The sequence below is a fragment of the Limtongia smithiae genome, assembly GCF_038497785.1.
Source record: "Limtongia smithiae strain NRRL Y-17922 unplaced genomic scaffold V1518scaffold_3, whole genome shotgun sequence".
Lineage (NCBI taxonomy): Eukaryota > Fungi > Ascomycota > Lipomycetes > Lipomycetales > Lipomycetaceae > Limtongia > Limtongia smithiae.
In genome coordinates this window covers 622,733-640,455 of record NW_027117624.1, presented here as the reverse complement: position 1 = coordinate 640,455, position 17,723 = coordinate 622,733, and the positions used below count along the sequence as shown (strand labels likewise).

The following is a 17,723-nucleotide window of genomic DNA, read 5'->3' as shown; positions in this document are numbered from 1 at the left end:
ATGTGATTCGCAACTCTAGGCAAGTTTTGCGAAATTTATAATGATAAGTCAACCAAGACTTGACATAACTAAATTATATATTATTTTAAGAGACGTGTACAATCCAACGCAATCCCAAAACCTTTTCCAAACAAATGCTATTCCCAATCATATCATATGCGTTGCAATCCCAACCTTCGTCATGCATAACAGCCACTTACGCAACCTTTCGTTGAGCAGCGAGTCTTTTAGTGACGTTGTACGGAACGAAGCACCACATGAACGCCATGCTGAAAAAGAGCGCAATGGCGACAGGGTGGACAACGTACGTGCCGACGGTTTGTGCGAGGATACCAGTGACGAACGGCCACAATGCGCCGCCGGTCGAACCAAACGCGCTTGTAATCGACAGCGACACGGTCTGGATTCTGCGGGGAAGAATGTCGCTGACGGCGGAGAGTGCTGACGGGCACATCGGTCCAACGAAGAGACCGACGATGGCGACTGTGACAGCTGAGCTGAGAACAGTCGGCAGAAACCAAGTGCAAAACTCGAAGGCGATAGCAAAAGCAATAAGAACCCAGATTGCTCGGTAAGGAGTAGTGAGGTGCGGAATGATGGGGTTCAGAACGAATCTACCGAGGGTGACACCCGCCCAGAAGCCAGAAGCAATGTAACCTGACGTCGAGCTGTTGCCATGTCGCGTCTCGATGATGAAGGACACGATCCAACCACCAATAGATACTTCCGCGCCTTGGTAGAACAAGAGGACAAAGGCAGCAAGCCATGTGGTCTTGCTTCGAATTGCTTGCTTGAAAATTGATGGCCCTTCCTCTTCAGAAGTATACGGGATGCCGGCCTCGAGGTTCATAGCCTGCTTCTCCGCCAAAGCCGCCTTCTCCTTCTTACTCTTATGTAGCAGATAGTCTGTGCCAAGATCTTTGTCGCATCCTTGGAAGAAGTAGAAGGCGAAAATCACGCCCATGAAGTTCATACCGAGCAAAATGAAATAGTAGTGCGACCACAGCATGCCCTTGTCAACCATGGCCGTAGCGATCAAGGGACCAAATGTGGCACCGACTCCATAGCTGCCGTGCATGACACCGAACATAGCCTCGGTATGCTGAAGGTAAGAGACAAAAACATTTGCCTGTGAGTTGACCAGAGCGGCACCTAGGCCAGAAAGAAAAAAGGCCACCAGGACTGCGCCAAATGGAGGACCAGGCGCTAGAATAGCGAATGCCATGGTCAGAAAAGCCGTGCCGAGGACGAACATGCCCACGCGTCCAAGCCGTGAGTACAGCCAGTGAGTGACGACGGCAATGGTGATGAAACCAATCGAGTTAGCAAGCCAGATCGTGGATACTATCGCGTAGTTGATGTTATAGTAAGCCTCGATTTGGGGGAGGAGAGCACCAACAGATCCATCGTTCAGGCCGATTGACACGATGATCCAGCAGGTGGCGAACAGTCGTCCTCTGTTTCTTGGGATTCTGAAGATGACGGCGTTAATCTACCGTCACTCGGCGATCAAGGAGTTTACTAGAGGACGCACTCTTTGAATGAGAACTTCTTAGAGGAACCCAGCTCCATGCCGAGCTTGCTGTCTGTGTCAGACTCTGAGTCGATATCTAGCACAGACGCCGGCGCGTCGCGCTTGCGCTCGAGCTGAGCGCCATCGGGCAGGTCCGTGACGGAGATCGCGTGGATCAGATCAGTCTTGGGGATGTCCTGAAGGATTATCGCCGCAGAGGGTACGGAGACGGTGACAACTTCCGTCGCAGACATAGCGAGCACGGGAACGGGAAATGGGCAAAGACACTACGAGAGCTGAGGGAGCAGAGCACTGTGGCAATCTTTATAAGTGCGCTGGGGAAGGGCGAAAGATATTTTAGGCGCGGCGTTTGGAGACCGCAGCCTAAGCTGGCATGAAGTACGACTTCCCGTTTAGGCGTCATATTGCTAAGCGGAGCCGACGGAACGCGTATCCGCCGGTGCACGGTTTTAATATGTAGTTTTTACAGTTCCAAGGTCGCGGTGAAATGCCCAGGCCAGCACAAAAAATGGCCTGGTTGTGCGCACGCGTCGCAGTTGCACGATCGGTGCTTTGTCAGTAGTGACGTAGCAGCCTCGTCACACAATTTTATGGCGTGTCGGCTCTCTCCGCCAGCGCGTCTGTTGCGAGGCAGCTCGCCGATCGAGACCAGAAAACAATGCAGTCCAGTGCAGACATGTAAACTGCGGAGACCGTTAAGTTGCGCGGGAACGAGAGTCCTGGCCCACTTTTGGTTTCGGACTAAAGTGCTGTCACGGCTAGGGCCAATCTCTGGCACTCCGCTCGTCCACGGGGGCGCGCACCATCGTGACTTTTTCGCTGGCATTCCTGCCACCCAGAGCGACCCACTCTAGGCCCGGGTATAACAACACAGCCGAAAGGTGGGCCCGGGTCATTGTTGTTCCGCGCTGACGCCAAGGGGCTCGTGGCAACAGCCGGTCCCGTGACCGCAATGTAGTTCCGCCCACAGCCGTGAGGCAGGCCTAGACGCGTCGGCACGCGAAATGTAACCGCAAGCGCGCGTCACTGTTACGTTCGTACGCGTTTCAACGAGTCGCCACCAATTCCTAATGAAGAGAGATTTATAACTTTTTTTGTTCTCATGCACTAGAGATCTATCAACTGTCTAGCCGTCTTCGCCACTGTCCACAGAAGCAGTGGTTAAGAGAGACCGAGCTATCATGAAACATTCATTGGAGACGTAATACCGCATGCCAAAAGACACTCCAGAACAAATACAGCGAAACACTATGATCCGCGATATTCAACACGGCCCTCTGAATCTATATTACAAAGTGAATCGGAAGAAAATAAAAACTAGCAGAGACGAAACACCAATAAAGCACGCTCACAAAACTGTATAGGGAGGTAGCCGAATATAAATTAGACGACGCATGATGACGAACGGGAAAAACAATGGATTGCTTTTGAGCGATTTAAGCAGTCGCCTCCTTCAGGTAGGTGATGAGATCGTTTCTGTCCTTAGGCTTCTTGAGGCCAGCGAAAGCCATCTTGGTGCCGGGAATGTACTTCTTGGGGTTCTCGAGGTAGTCGAAGACGGTGTCATCGCCCCAGTGGACACCAGCCCGCTTGTTGGCATCCGTGTAGGTGTAGCCCTCGGCGGTACCGGAAGTACGGCCGAAGAGACCGTGCAAGTTGGGGCCGACCTTGTTGGCACCGCCAGCCTCGAGCTGTAGAAACAGGTTAGCAAAAATGCACCCGGAGTGGTGGAAACGCGTCGACGACGAATCAAAGACTGATCTCCGCCAGCATGATAGACACGCGGCCGATCACTTCGTATTCGCGCTCACATCTCGAAAAGGCAAAGTGGAGAACGTACAGTGTGGCACTGAGCACAGCGGGTCTTGAAGAGACCAGCGCCCTTAGCAGCATCACCTATATAGGAAACCAAATGTCAGTCCACCGCGCTGTCAAACGCGCCAATCGCAGAAGCGTCACAGTCAGAACACATACCGGGAGCGTAAGGCATTTTGTGTATTTAACGGGCGCTTGAATGAAAAGGAATTGGGCGGGAGGAACGAGTCCGGATGAACAGCGAGGCGGGTGGGAAGAACAAGGGAGGAAAAAGAGTGTATAAAAACCGGGAGCGCGTGCGCGCCCCGGACGCAGTCCAAGAGCACAGAAACCACGCGGCTCTGATTTGCGCGTGCTGCCATTGGCCGCCACGCCCATAAGCCACACCACAGCCGCCCCGGGATTTCGCGAAGCCCGGTCCCGGCTTGTTCCGCCCAATCACCGCCCGTCTAATTTGGCTCTACTCCGTCCGCCTCGCCGCAGCAACGGGCCCCGTACCACTCACGTGAGCGCACCGCCACTCGCTCCCCAGACCACTTCCCGCAGCCCGGGCCGGCTCCCGCTAAAGCGGTTTAGGCATCATTGCCGATACAGAAGACCCTCGACGTATTCACCGATCGCCAGGCTCGACGTCAGGCCTGCGTCTGTTAGTCCGCGTGCCCATACTCTTCGCTCGGCGTGCACACATACCAGGACTCTCTATACTCAGCAGATTCACAAACCCTGGGAACCCTTCTTCCTCACGTATGACAAAGTCGGTGAACCCCTCGTGCTCCTTGGGATATATCTTCGGCCTGATTCCGGCATAGTCTGGCGCCATCGCAGACTTGTCGACCCCTTCCAGATACCGGCTCACTTCAGCGTGGAACTCGTCTATCTGGCTCCCGTCTGCAACGAGGTCGTTCGGCGATAACACCCACTGTACGTTCGGCCCGAATCTGATCCTGCCGGCGAGATCAAGCGTGAGATGCGCCCCGAGACCAGTGTGTCCATGAGCGCACGGGTATATCTATGCATGTCAGGAGGCTGGTGGCACATCCGCTTTGTGGGATCTGGACTCACCAATCTCTTTGTTTTTGGTCGAGACGACGCGTAGGAGAAGTAATTTCCCTTGGCGTAGTATGCAGTGAGCTTCCGTTCTTCTGGGAGCAGCATGTTCGATATTGTCGGCGCTGATAATCCTGCGGAGTTGATCACGCTCTCAAACTTCAAAGACATGGTCTCTTGCTTCTCATCAGGGTTACCGGTCTTGAACTCGACATTATACAGGTTGCTGGCTCGGCTGTAGTCTATGCCTACGACCGAGGTGTAGAGCGCCAGATCACCTCCATGACTGTCAAGCTCGCCGCTGAGGTACTCCATCAGTGAGTGCGCAGATACGATTCCGGTTGATAAAGATTCAAGAATCGCAACCTGCGCTCTGACCGCTGGTTCGATCTCCTTTCCTTTCGCAAGAGGAATGAATGTCGTGGGCACCTGTAATTCATCAGTAACGCGTTTCATCGTCTTACACAGCCGTAGTGACATACACCCAATAGTTTGGCCTTCTCGTGCATATGCGTCAGCTTCTCATGCTCTTCCTCCGTCTGCGCGACGATCCATTTGCCCGCACATCAATTTTTAGCATGCCTGTCATTGCACCTGTATCAGGATCATGACTCACCACAGTTCCTGTAGGGAATTCCAACTTTCTGGCAGACATTGTACAGCATGTGCTTCCCCTTGATACACAGCTGCGTCCGTAGGACTTCTGGCGGATAATACAGTCCTGCGTGAATAACTTCAGAGTTGCGTGCTGATATCTCTGTTCCAATTGCGCCGTGTCGCTCGACAAGCAATACCTGCGCACCTCGTCGTGCAAGGCGTGAAGCGATGGATAGACCGACGACGCCGGCGCCGATTACGAGGTGAGTGAAATCGGCCATGGTCTTTTTGTATGCATAGACTGTCGCTCTTGTTTTTCGAGTACCGCTGAGATCGGAGGCGCAGAACAGTGATATCGTCAAATATGGTGACTCTTACTACTGCACGATGGTGTTCAGCTTTGATCCAGCGTCCGGATATCTGTCCAGTGTACTTACCCGAACATACAATCTACTGGGTCCTCAAACCAACCTTTGGTCTCTCCAACCAATTTTTCAGTGTTCCAATTGTTTACTGTCTGGCATATCTATGGATCAGATCAGATCATCTGATAAATACTGTCGGGCATTCGAGTGAGAGCTTGTACGGCGGGAGTTCAGTTGTTTTCACCGGACAGCTATTCCATGGCTCTTACGCGCGACTTGGATTCTTCATCGTCAGTTTCTATAGTTTACGCGACATTTGGGCCAGATATTGCCGTTCCGACTCACTGCTGATGAAGTTGCGCCGGCATCTTCGGGTCGAGGCTGTTCGAACCTGGCATTTGGGAGTTCGGGACTTAAAACTCTCGAATAACGAGGACCACGGTGACAACGCTACAGCAGCCCAACAGTCTGCTGCGCTGGCAAGATCTCGACGTTTGAGTCGATATTGCGGTGATTATATTGACTGAGCTGATGTCGTATACTGACCAACTGGCGGACCTGCCTGTACGCAAGATTTAGTTTGTCTCGACCCCGCTTTATCGATCGGTACTGTGCAGGACTTGTCTCATCACTTCTTACCATATCCAACGTCGCCGATCGACAAGATTGCCGACCTCGGTATAAGCGGGAAGTCATATCGACAAAATGCGTCTCAGCTCAAATACTTTAACCCAACATATCCGCCTACTGCAGCATTGCTTGAGATCCGCTATTGATTTGTTTAAACTCGTTCTCTAGCTTGCGGGGAAGCGAGTTCGTGCTCCCGCTGTCACGTGCCTACCCAGTCGTTCACAATCCAACGACTTCTCTCTTTTTAGAAACTCTTGCCGCAATCTGCAGTTCTTGGACTTTCACTTCTCAATCAGAATGTGGTCCACGTTATGGTGCGCGCCGGCCAAGTAGAGTTTATACTGCTCATCTTTGATCAGCAAATTGATCTCACAAAATAAAGATTTTACGAAGTGTGACTTTCTGTTCTTGTGCGATGACGTCAACGTATGTTGTGACGTAGCTATTGCAGTATATAGTTGTTTAGATTGCCCGCCGGTGTGCGTGTTCTTCCGCCATGCCGTCAAAGTCATTAGCGTCCAGCTTGTCACGGGCTAACAAGGTCGCGCGTGCGAAGTTGACATGCTCTGGCGTTAGCACTTTGTCGAATATGGTGAAATACGACATAGTAATCGCTGGCTAACTGCAAGTAGACGAGGTAAACGAATAAGGCTCCGAGAGCGCGGCCATGACTGATGACGGCTCGATGTGTTGTCACGGACGTCAACATCAGAGGATACTCTGCAACGGCAAGAAATGCCGATCGACATCATATTTTCTCTCCCTGCGGGTCCTCACGCTTGCCAGTGAACGTGCCCTGCACGGAGAACATGGATCATGGCAGTACAGAGCTCTTGAAGTCTCTAATTTTGTGACGGTTAGCAGCCGCTGCTGTTCGATCGGTGCGATAAGAAACGTCACTGCTCTGACAAGGGTCGAAGTGGCTTGATAAGCTGTCAAATACCGTTCTTCGGCCCATGCCCGATCCTGGATTAGAGTCAAACGAGACTCCACGGGTGCCGCTGTGCTCGCGCTACGCATGATTTCGCAGACCAGTTCTACAGCAAAGCACGGTCTCTCTATTGGCGGTAATCAGAAACCACCAACGACAGGGAGTGGAATTGGGCCGAGGAGCTCGCGGCGGCGGAGCCGAAATGTCCTCGTGAGCAGCTGCAGTGCTGTTCGTATCATACACGATGGGGCGTCGAACCCTATTCCTTCTGAGTCGGTTACGCAAACATGCAGAATCACCGAGTCCTTCTACCTGCTCCCCGTCCCGCTGCCATCCTCGCCGCCGTCGGGCCGGAGATCACCAACACCAATAACGACTTGCGTCGTGCACAGCGCACTAAATCCGAAACTCAGCGGATAGCCTCTTGTTCGTGCGCCGGCTCGCATGACACGACAGTGTGTCGTCGCGGAGCCGGTTGGGTGTGGTGCCGTCCTACCTGACTTGGCCTTGACCGCATTTGTCCGGGTGGCTTGGCATAAATTGAAGCAAAACCGCGGGACAGGGCAGCAGCGAATATCATGCGTTTTGATCCAGCGCGCATCGCGACACCTGACGACAGCCAAGTTTCTGCTGCGGTGCGCGATATATCTGGTAGGACCGTAATTGGTCAGTCCAGCAGGCCATAGCTGCACTCGGCCAACGCATGGTCCAAATATAGAGCAGCGCTAGGCGGTCAGGGACAATGTTTGAGCAGCAACCGCGGCGCCAGTCTGCTTTGGGCGTGGAGCTGCTAATAGGAGACGGCGCTGTTCGGGTAATTTGAACTCTAAAATGACCAGCATACCGATCAAAAAACCTTGTGCACAACGGCCGACGCACTGCGAACTCTGTTCGAACACGACTTCTGAAACTCAACCACAGACGCGTAGCAAAAAATGCTCTCGCGTCTCTCCCCTATTGCACTTCACTAAACTTGCATGATCTATACAGACGACTTACAAACCACATTGTAAATCAATAATTGCGCTATATTCATATAGATACAATTATATAATGCAAGCCAATTCCCAAAAGCACATTAAACAAAGTATTAGAAAAATCGCTTCGAAAGAAGTACCAGACTCCAACACAGACCGCAGTTTTTATTTCTTCTATACACGCACTCACAAAATAGCACATGCAATGAGGCTACCAACCACGAAATGAAAAACTGGACCCGCCGAGACTCGACAATCCGGTTGCAAAACGCGAACGATGTGACAACCAAACGAGATCAATTCACATTATGGTATCCCAAACACTCAGCTCACCAAACGGCACGCTTACAAAAGGTAAGCAGCGATGGCGACAGCGCCGGCAACGGCACCACCGGCAACCTGCGCCTTGTTGGCAGCACCAGTGAAAGTGGAGACAGCAGGAGCAGTGGTGCTAGAGGCGACGGTGGTAGCCGACGAAGTCTTAGTGCAGGGGCAGACGGTGACGGTCGAGGTGGTGTAAGTGCTAGTGCGGGTGCACGGGCAGTTACTGGAAAACAAGTTAACACACTAGAACGAAACCAAACCCGAAGAAAATACATACGTGATGGTAAGAGTGGTAGCCTCAGTAACCGTGTACGTGGAGTTGCCCTCGGTAAAAGTGGTCGCGTAGGGGCAGTAGGTGGTGTACTCAGTGACAACCTCGGTGGTGGTGACGTCGTACATCAGGGTGGTAGAGGTGCCGTTCGTGAAGGCAGCCTGGGCGGCGCCAGCAAGGAGAACGGCAGCAGAGATGACAGCGGTGAACTTCATTGTTGCGAGGTGGTAAAGATCAAGCGAGTGACGGAGGTGAGCGTGTGAAAAAGCGATCGGTAAAGAGGCCGGTAGGAAGGGAGAAAGTGGACGCAAGGCGCGACGACAGCCACTATTTATAAGTTTAGGCGGGAGGCGCTCGCGCAGGTCTCGGGGCCAAGCAGGCTAGCAAACGCTGCACTGGACACAGGAGCCGGTCGCGCGTTTTGTCCCTAAGCTTTGCAGGGTAGGCAGAAGAAGGGGGGTACATGGGGATAGGGCATCGTCCGCTTGCCAGATTGAGTCTAGCGCTCTGCAGATGTTCTCACCCAACCACCGCAAGTACCGATGACACTATCCCAATCCGGTGTCCAGATATGTACTTGGCGCTGGGCTCTGCTGACAAGCGTCCTGCTTCGGGTCGCGCATTGACGCCGCGTGTGGACTAATTTCGGCCTAGCTCCGCATTGGCTCGCTGTCGTTCATGTCCACTGCCGCTGTTATGCGCACCCGTTGCCTAGACGACGATTTCGGAGCGGGCATCCTTGTCCTAAATGGTACACGCCATGAACTAACTTTTCTATTCCGTTCGCTGCCCTGCGAAGCACCCCACTTCATGTGCGCTTCCAGATAACTACAAGAGGTGTCGCGCGTGATGCATTATTGCTGCAGGGCTCTTGCAAGAATTCTGCATGGATTCGCGGTCCTCGGCTCGAGGAGGAAGGAAATATCTAGCACACTTCCGTCCGAGATCAAAACACAAGCTGCCAAGAACGAGCGGCTTCTAATCTAAGTTTGATCTTACAATAGCAAGGTTTGGCTAAATGACATGTGCAAATACCATCCTCGCTGCCTGGCGCAAGTTGCCGTGCGAACTTGTCGTACATACCCATGTCGCCATGCGACCCGCCCAAAATTAGACCACGTAGGATACCGACACTGTTTATTTTACTCTGCATGGAGGTCCGTATGTGCATTAATTTATCGTATATTTCCAGCACGAGCAGAAGTTAATTAGCCGTTCATGATCACACTATCATAACACAAGGTCCACTTCGTAGCCCTTCGCGTGCACATCCGATAAAATCCGTCCATAAGCGGCGTGGGCATGCCGTGAACGCAAGACGAAAGTCAAAGCCAAATGAAAAATATCTCAGCCGCGCCTGGCATACTGATTCGGGGCGCCGTCATCCCCAGCTCGGTCGCACAGCGCAAATTGAATATGCAGCCGAATTCCTGTTAGCGGGGCCTAGCGGCTCCCAGCTCCCGCACTCTATGCTGTACGCACCATTGTGCTTTATGTGCCAGGCGGAAACACATGTATGCAAATAATTGTCATGTGCCATGAATTATGATGGGTTCATTTCATGCCGTGTCTCCACTCCGTAGCATGTCGAAAGAGCGAACATCTGCGTTGCACTGGGTTGGAACTCGGCTTTGCACGACTTTGCTCTATACAGTCTACTGCATTCCTTCGCTCTGTGGTTACGGCATTGCTTCCGGAGCAATATAAGAGAACGCGTCGTTTGAAGAAATTTCAGCCGTCGGACCCTTTATGGAGTTTGGCCTCTTGGCAGTCGGCACACCTGCTCGGATATGTTGACTCGTTGGTTGTCATCATCGTACAGAATTCACATGCTGGGGCTGGAAGCCTGGATGTATGTTGATCTGAGCTTGCACGGCTGCTCGTCTTCTAGAATCTAGGCATGCCAAAGTCGGATTGTGACATCTAATTTGCTTTGCGTGCTTGCGCCCCCAGCTAGTCAGAGATGTAAACAAGTGTATCAGGCCATCAACTCTAGGCACTGCTGCTCTTTTCTCGAACTAAGCTCGTTAAGCTCGCCTTCTGTTGAACGTGGACTACGCCATTCGCTTCGCAGCTCGCCGTTGCGGGTCGTCGCCCATCGTACATCCTAGAAATAACAGCTTAAACATCCACCTACGTCATTGCACTGCTCGGCACGACGATGGCCTGGGATTGATAAATTCAAGGACGAGCGAAAACGCCATACGCGTCCAAGCTCAGACGCGTGCCTAGACAACCATGAGAATGTGCTTCCTCAGAGTTTGAGATGAGTCACGTGACTTATAGAGCCAAAAGTCCGGTATGCACGCCGCTCCTTTCGTGCCACACTCTTGAAGTTTCTGCGTACGAAGTTATGCAATGTAATTTGGTGACCGGGGCTAGGGCCCTTCTATTGTTCAATTTTCAGGAGTTGGTTGCCGCTATTCGCGATTTACTGCATTCTGACACTCTGCAGTCTGCAGGGTTCTGCAAGGAGTCGAGTAGATCACATTTGACTTGGGAGCCACCGGTCAACAGCTTTTGTTATTGTGGAAAACTTGGGCTGGCTCTCTCCGCACTTTCGAGTCGCAGATTGCAACCGACTTTATATGGATGATGAACAGAGCTTTGTGTTAGACACGGTGGGACGGTACAGAATTACACGACGCGACGCGTACTCCCTAATCAGAAGCTACAAGTGGCAGCATGACGTCGAGCATCAATAACGGTCAATAATTGTCTGAAGAGACGCGTCAAATATAGACTGCTGCATTCTGGCAAAAGTAATGTGAAATTCTGTCAGTGTATCTATTTGCTTTCGGTCGTACTCTGCAGCTTGTGTCCTCGTCATACGTAACAGCGGCGATCCGTGACCCGCAAATGTTTTCTGGCAAGTTCACATGAGGCCATGTCCAGAACATTTGAAGCAAGCAGTAGAACCAGAAGTGATTTGTGCTATCATAGCTTTCATTCCTCTCGCTAATCCTCTCGGAAGCCCAGAAATGTCTTATTGTCACGAGGCATACGTTTTTATACCAAATCGGTGTCATCATATTCTAGGCTGTCACTTCACGTTAAGGAACCATCTGCTATTTGGCGACCTATAAGTAAAGCCATCGGTAGAGACTGAAAAATGACTCTTTCGCTGTGCCGCCCTAGTAGGACTGGTAACGTAAGTGTCTGGATGTCATATTCACTCCTAGAGACATGTGTGAACACTCGTGAAACCTAATTGGAAACTATAACTCCTGTTCGCCTTCCTGAATAACAGCCATGTCAAGAACTTCAATATTAGCGAGTCCCCTACTCTCCTTGCTCAGTAGATCACCAATCTCACGAAATTTTCCGGGGTCAATAAATCCTATGCATTCCCACTCCTGCGACCAGTCTTCTTCCACGATTGTTTCGATGAGCGCAACAATTTTGTCTCGATATTTCTTCGCTTCCTTCTTGTCGCCCGACACGCGAATTCTCATCTGAGCGCGCGCAATGGGAATGATCTGTTTTGCTATGAGCTGCTTGATCGCGTCCAATGCCTGTGCTTTTGGGCTCTTGCTAGCGATAAAGTTTACTCCTATTTCTGAAAGTGCCTTTTCGATGATGGTTGTGGGATATGGCCTCTTGGTGCCAGGGTTAACACATTTCGATGCTACTAGCTCAATGACTGTGGCATGCTGTTGTTGCTGCTTCGCTTGTCTCTCCTTTTCTCCGACCTGTAGCTCGCCCTTCTTTAGAATTTCGAGAATAATCTTGTCCGTATCTGTGGTACCGAAACTAGCTTTCAAGTCATCGTTTGGTGCGACCTGGCCCTTTGAAACGTTTAGAAAGACATTTGGAATCTGTAAAACTTCGTCCAGATCGGTTTCACTGAAAACTGATTAGCCACTGCACATGCTACAGTCGCACCAATAGAATACTTACACGCCAGATCGCCAGTCTTGTACTTTATTCTGATAGCATGCAAGCTCGAACCTACGCTTCCCTGGAAGCCACGCATCAGTACCACCGCTCTCCACAACACTCAAACTTGAAAATACCTTTGCGCATGCGCACTAGAGACACGTTTGTAAGCTTGATCTGATTTGATGGCTGGTTGATCGGCATTTTGCTGGTATCCGAGATGCTCTCTCTCTACGCTGAGAAAAAAGTTCTTGCTGGGAGAATTCCTGTTGGGAGAACTTCAGCAGTTGGAAGTTCGTCAGGTGCGTACGTAGTTCGCCGACCTAGGATATCTCCGGCCAGGGCATGACCTGAACAAGGTCATGCAGAGTCCAATTCACATCTCCACGGACGAGAGGGGGTTGCGCAGTCGTATGTACCATATACCATTTATTTACCAAACTATATACCTGTGGCCTTGTAGAACTCCTCAGCCGATTGCAATACAAGGATCATATATCTTCATGAATTCAAATCATAGAACGCAAATTTTACCAAGTCCAAACAATAAAAAACTGTAACGAATCGTAATCAGTCATATAAAATGTTCCGAATACTCAAGACCACATCGGTTGATTTTGGAACAACGTTATGCCCGCCCCACTTCACTGCAAGCATGCTAATACGCCGAATCTCCGTATCATTAGAACCTACTGGCTCAATGACTGCCTCGTATTCCACAGTCTCACCAGAAATCTGAGCCGCGGTTGAATTATCCCAAAGACGTTGGTAAAACACATATTCTCTCGCTTGCTGAATGCCGACGCTAACGACTTCAAAAACGCCATCTCGTTCGTTTTCGTCTAGCTCAACCAGTCTCTGCAAATGCGACGACGGCCGGCTGATGTTGGACTTCACCGCAAAATCGTCGTCCTCTGCCTCAATTGCGCCGATAAGAGCTGCGTCAAGCAATTTCTCGCCGTGGTCAAACGGAATCTCCTGGTCGTTGAAAGAATGGACAACGAGTACTTTAGTCTTCCGGGTATTCCTCACGAATCTCTCCATTCTCTCATCGCTATGGAATTTATAGCGCAAACAAGCGGCAAGAGTGCGTTGCAATGGTTCAAATACCGCGAAAGGGGACAACACAGGCAGCACACCAAACAGTTTGAAAGTCGATAACAGTTCTTCAATAGAAGCAAACCCTGCAATCGGTACTATTGCCTGGACTTCGACCTTCGGGGTCTGCTGCGCAAGTAGATCGGCGGCTCCAATAATTACTCCCGTTCCCAATGACTGGCCGACCAGAATAGTACGATCAGGCGAAATACCAGTGCGGTTCATGATCTCAATCGCTGTGAACGCTCCATCGGTGACGAGACCGTCTTCACTGGGCTGGCCGGTTGACATGCCGAAGCCGCGGTAGTCGACGACGAACACATGCGTATGTTTAGGTGAGGTTGAGAGTAAGGCGCGATATACGTCAGGCCGATGAATGGACGAAATGCATCCTGAATTACCATGGTCTTAAGGCATTGTTAGATGTCTTAGCTGCAGGTCATAGGATCTAGGCTCTCACAATAGATAATTAGTCGGGCATCTGGATCCTCTTTCAAAATCTTCAAGTGATTCTGTGCCAATTCGCCGCTATCGATGACCCCATCGCTGACTTCTATTGACCGCAGCTCTGCCTTATGAGACTCATAAACGTCCAGCGGAAGTAGATGCCATCCGAACAATCGTTCACCATCTGGTGTATCCAGCCAGAATGGCGCGACTTGATTCACTAATTCAGACTGTCAGATCAGATTGAGGAAATCACAATCAACTAATTCGTACACGCAAATCCGACATTTTCGGGATAATAGAGCGTCTCTTTGCTGCCGAGTCTCACTCGGTGCAAGAACACCAAACTATGCAAAAGTTAGCGTAGCACGCGACGCAGAAGCAAATATTAGTTGCAGAACTTACTTCCTTTGAACCGGCTCAAATAGCAAAGATGTCAAAAATGTCAAATAAATCAAGAAGCCAACAAACACCGATTTGATAATTCCGGATATCATTGCCGGCAATCAAGAGCGTCTAATGGTCGTAAGTGGTGTGAAGACGATTTCGGTTTCGCGAGATCAATATGCTAAGCTGGCAAACACAAGAATCGTGAATCGGCTACACTCTATAACAAAATAGACTGTAGACCTAGTCGGAATCTGGAGTCAGCGAAGGATGGGCGAGAATGAAGGGCAACTGAAATATGTGCACACACGATGGGCATAACCGCTTGAGCCTTGCGAGTGTCGGACAGGCACGAACGGTTACACACGATCAGGGGCTAACTTCGAGCTTCCAAAACTGCAACCGCGCCGGCGGCAAGGCGTATTCGAAGATTCTGCGGTTACCTCGTCCACCACATCTACAACTACGTCTGATCTAAACGGACTAATTCATCGTTTCAAGCATTTAGTGCCGTGCTCATTTTTCATTTTGCAAGCGAGCGACATCATGTCGGAAGAGACGAATGACACGGAGGTTGAGCACCTCAGCGCCGCCTCGTCAGCTGAAGAGGACCTGGACCAAGTACATGCCGTCGAAACCTCGGCCGAGAATGTGAAGCCAAAGAAAAAAAAGAATTCTAAGAAGAAGAAAAAGAAAGCTACTATTGGAAGTGTAATTGAGGAGTCCACCAAAGCGAGTCCTGTCCAGTCGGACGAAACTGTGTCAGCGGCTAGATCTTCAATCAAGCCGAGCGGCATCAAAAGCATCGAAGAGCTGCTAAATCAGCTTGCTCTTTCTTCTGATCAGGCACGTCATTTGAGCCACAGGATATTTGACACCTTTTCTTACAGTTTTTGTGATTTAGCAACAAACGAAGTCGATGGAAGACTACCGATTTTGGCGTACTCAGCCTGTAACGAGATTCGACGAAAAAATAGAAGACGAAGGTCCAATTGACAACTCGAAGACGGTGGACGAAGTTCCGGATACTCCGTACCCGCTATTAAAGGAATTCGAATGGGCGACCATAGATTTATCCGACTCAGCACAGATGGAAGAGGTCTTTGAACTACTGTACGGAAACTATGTCGAAGATTCGGATGCAAGTTTTAGATTTCACTATTCGTTGGAATTCTTGAAATGGGCGAATTGCGCGCCTAATTATAAATCCGACTGGCATGTCGGAGTTCGTGTGGTTGCAACGAAAAAGCTTGTCGCTTTCATTTCCGGTATTCCAGTTACTCTGAGGATTCGCAATACGACGATGAAATCGGCGGAAGTGAATTTCATCTGCATCCACAAGAAACTTCGCTCAAAGCGACTTGCGCCGCTGCTGATCAGGGAAGTCACTCGTCGAATTAATAAGCAAGGAATCTGGCAAGCGTTATACACTGCTGGAGTAGTTTTGCCTAGTCCAGTGTCGACCTGCAGATACTATCATCGTTCTTTAAACTGGGCAAAACTGAACGATATTGGATTTAGTGCTCTGCCGCCTAACATGACGCGCTCAAAGATGATTTTGAAGTACAAGCTACCTGCGGTCACGTCTATTCCTGGAATTCGACTGATGCAGCGGTCAGACATTGACCAAGTGTTTGATCTGCTAAACGCCTACCTGGCTAAGTTTGAGTTAACACAAGTATTTGAGAAAGAAGAACTTCTGCATTGGCTAATGGCTGACTACGGTCTTGGCGAGAAATCCAATGACGAGAAAGATCCCAAGCGATTTATTTGGGCTTACGTGGTCGAGAATGCCAACGGAACTATCACTGACATGGTGTCATTCTACAAATTGCCCTCTTCGGTTCTTGGAAACGACAAGCACGACAGTTTGAATGCTGCTTATGCATTCTATTATGCTTCCAGTGTTGCATTAGAGTCAACATCTCGAACGGATAAGGTTGCCACTGACAAACTGGCGACAAGACTATGCGAACTGTTTAACGACATACTTATTGTGGCGAAAAACGTAAGGCTTGAGTGCTTTATAGTAAGTTCTCTGCTAACTTTCCTTTCAGCTTGACTTTGATGTGTTCAATGCATTGACGCTTCTCGACAACCCGCTCTTTTTGAATGAGCTAAAGTTCGGTGCCGGGGACGGCTTCTTGAACTATTATGTGTTCAACTACAAAGCGTTCCCAATTGGCGGCGGATATTTCCCTGACGGTCGGCTCAACAGGGAAGAGCGAAGTGGGGTCGCTGTTGTCATGCTGTAAACTAACTATTGTATTGACAATCTCATTAGAGTGAATGCTGAATGTGCTCAGTAGTCTACACTGGCTATATACAATATCAAAATAAACGACGAAATTATTGAATTATCACGCAGTGTGATCAGTATCGTCGTGATTCGACCTTCCATTCAACCGCTGGATGATTTGATAGTTGATACTTCGGGAACTGTAGTTCGGCTGAGAGTTGTCTACACCATCGGCAAACGTTTTCTCGATCTCCTTGTCGAGTTCGCTCATTGTAAGTATGCTCTTGTTTGAGGACTTAGCCATCGCGTAAAGAGCTCTCTCTCGCTGTTTAAAATCTCGTGCTAAGTGCTCAAACTGCACGGCTCTAGATAATAATTTCTTGGCTGCTCTGTCGTTGTTGGAAGCGCTAGGAAGCGATTGATACTTTTTGACGTACGACTCTATCGTCGGAAGAGTGAACAATTTGTCCTCCTGCATCTTTTGCAAGTCGCGACGTTCCAGAACTGCCCGCTGCTTCTGTACTTCAGTGGCCTTCTTCTGTCTCTCCAGAATTTGCATGTGCTTCTCGTAGTCGTTCGTGAGAGCTTCGCGATAATATTGCCGTCTCATACTAGCCAACTGGCTTCTGTACGTCGGCTCCTTTGGAGATAACTTTGGATCTGCGGCGGACAACTGGAAAATCGTTTCGAGGACTGGAAGTGGCTTAACTGGCCTCGACCGGGTCGAGCCTGGAGGATGTGGAACACCTTCGGCATATCCTTCCGCGACTTGATTTGTGCGTGTCTGCGTGAAACTAAGAATTTGCCGTGGACGCGGTAAAACACCAGAAACTTTCGGTAACTTTCCCATTATCTAGTGCTGAGGCGAGATGTTCGCTAGACAAACTGCTACTAGGGGCAAGATCCAGTTCTCGGGATTTGAAGTTTTCTGTTGGAAGTGTGAGTCGTGACTCTGGGTCACATTTGGGCTTAAGGTTTTTGTGAATTGGCTCTGGCGTCTCTAGTCTCTCGGCCCGAATGGCGGCACAGATCTCAATAGATACGTCAGCATGCTGTAGGCTATTCGTAGGTATTCAAATGTGATCGAAAAAAATCAGCATCAAAATGCCAAAAGCTGATTTTTGGTAGAACCAAAGATCCTCCGAGGAATCTTCGTCATATCTTGCGTTGAGCGCTTGGGTT

The 17,723-nt window shown here is 50.1% G+C and overlaps 9 protein-coding genes across 9 annotated transcripts; 2 read left to right on the top strand and 7 right to left on the bottom strand.

The window, feature by feature from the left end:
• Nucleotides 1–52: 52 nt before the first annotated feature.
• V1518DRAFT_413616 (major facilitator superfamily domain-containing protein) lies at nt 53–1,793 on the bottom strand. Its single transcript, XM_066903354.1, has 2 exons — nt 1,535–1,793; nt 53–1,472 (listed from the first exon to the last, which is right to left on the bottom strand). The coding sequence occupies exons 1-2, from the start codon at nt 1,765–1,767 to the stop codon at nt 197–199; spliced, it is 1,509 nt and encodes a 502-aa protein (XP_066760741.1). The 5' UTR covers nt 1,768–1,793; the 3' UTR covers nt 53–196.
• An 817-nt stretch (nt 1,794–2,610) lies between these two features.
• Nucleotides 2,611–3,607, bottom strand: V1518DRAFT_413611 (cytochrome c-like domain-containing protein). Its single transcript, XM_066903353.1, has 3 exons — nt 3,509–3,607; nt 3,375–3,430; nt 2,611–3,225 (listed from the first exon to the last, which is right to left on the bottom strand). Exons 1-3 carry the CDS (start codon nt 3,522–3,524, stop codon nt 2,971–2,973), a joined length of 327 nt encoding a protein of 108 aa, XP_066760740.1. The 5' UTR covers nt 3,525–3,607; the 3' UTR covers nt 2,611–2,970.
• A 220-nt stretch (nt 3,608–3,827) lies between these two features.
• On the bottom strand, nt 3,828–5,511 carry V1518DRAFT_205052 (putative FAD-dependent oxidoreductase). Its single transcript, XM_066900902.1, has 7 exons — nt 5,431–5,511; nt 5,191–5,373; nt 5,013–5,129; nt 4,879–4,935; nt 4,412–4,825; nt 4,040–4,358; nt 3,828–3,987 (listed from the first exon to the last, which is right to left on the bottom strand). The coding sequence occupies exons 2-7, from the start codon at nt 5,272–5,274 to the stop codon at nt 3,929–3,931; spliced, it is 1,050 nt and encodes a 349-aa protein (XP_066760739.1). The 5' UTR covers nt 5,275–5,373; nt 5,431–5,511; the 3' UTR covers nt 3,828–3,928.
• Nucleotides 5,083–6,200, top strand: V1518DRAFT_205090 (uncharacterized protein). Its single transcript, XM_066900903.1, has 2 exons — nt 5,083–5,256; nt 5,326–6,200. The coding sequence occupies exon 2, from the start codon at nt 5,358–5,360 to the stop codon at nt 5,883–5,885; it is 528 nt and encodes a 175-aa protein (XP_066760738.1). The 5' UTR covers nt 5,083–5,256; nt 5,326–5,357; the 3' UTR covers nt 5,886–6,200.
• A 1,570-nt stretch (nt 6,201–7,770) lies between these two features.
• V1518DRAFT_205001 (uncharacterized protein) lies at nt 7,771–9,019 on the bottom strand. Its single transcript, XM_066900901.1, has 2 exons — nt 8,498–9,019; nt 7,771–8,443 (listed from the first exon to the last, which is right to left on the bottom strand). The coding sequence occupies exons 1-2, from the start codon at nt 8,704–8,706 to the stop codon at nt 8,242–8,244; spliced, it is 411 nt and encodes a 136-aa protein (XP_066760737.1). The 5' UTR covers nt 8,707–9,019; the 3' UTR covers nt 7,771–8,241.
• A 2,690-nt stretch (nt 9,020–11,709) lies between these two features.
• On the bottom strand, nt 11,710–12,574 carry V1518DRAFT_371680 (SBDS protein C-terminal domain-containing protein; the record flags this gene model as incomplete). The annotated part of the gene is made up of 3 exons (XM_066901362.1): nt 11,710–12,337; nt 12,392–12,452; nt 12,508–12,574. 3 exons carry the CDS (start codon nt 12,572–12,574, stop codon nt 11,710–11,712), a joined length of 756 nt encoding a protein of 251 aa, XP_066760736.1.
• Nucleotides 12,575–12,779: 205 nt separating this feature from the next.
• V1518DRAFT_413590 (Alpha/Beta hydrolase protein) lies at nt 12,780–14,707 on the bottom strand. The gene is made up of 5 exons (XM_066903352.1): nt 14,613–14,707; nt 14,321–14,545; nt 14,189–14,262; nt 13,929–14,135; nt 12,780–13,875 (listed from the first exon to the last, which is right to left on the bottom strand). The coding sequence occupies exons 2-5, from the start codon at nt 14,410–14,412 to the stop codon at nt 12,941–12,943; spliced, it is 1,308 nt and encodes a 435-aa protein (XP_066760735.1). The 5' UTR covers nt 14,413–14,545; nt 14,613–14,707; the 3' UTR covers nt 12,780–12,940.
• Nucleotides 14,637–16,662, top strand: V1518DRAFT_413585 (acyl-CoA N-acyltransferase). Its single transcript, XM_066903351.1, has 3 exons — nt 14,637–15,148; nt 15,207–16,310; nt 16,360–16,662. Exons 1-3 carry the CDS (start codon nt 14,849–14,851, stop codon nt 16,555–16,557), a joined length of 1,602 nt encoding a protein of 533 aa, XP_066760734.1. The 5' UTR covers nt 14,637–14,848; the 3' UTR covers nt 16,558–16,662.
• Nucleotides 16,553–17,431, bottom strand: V1518DRAFT_413583 (uncharacterized protein). Its single transcript, XM_066903350.1, has one exon. The coding sequence runs from the start codon at nt 17,389–17,391 to the stop codon at nt 16,663–16,665; it is 729 nt and encodes a 242-aa protein (XP_066760733.1). The 5' UTR covers nt 17,392–17,431; the 3' UTR covers nt 16,553–16,662.
• Nucleotides 17,432–17,723: the final 292 nt, after the last annotated feature.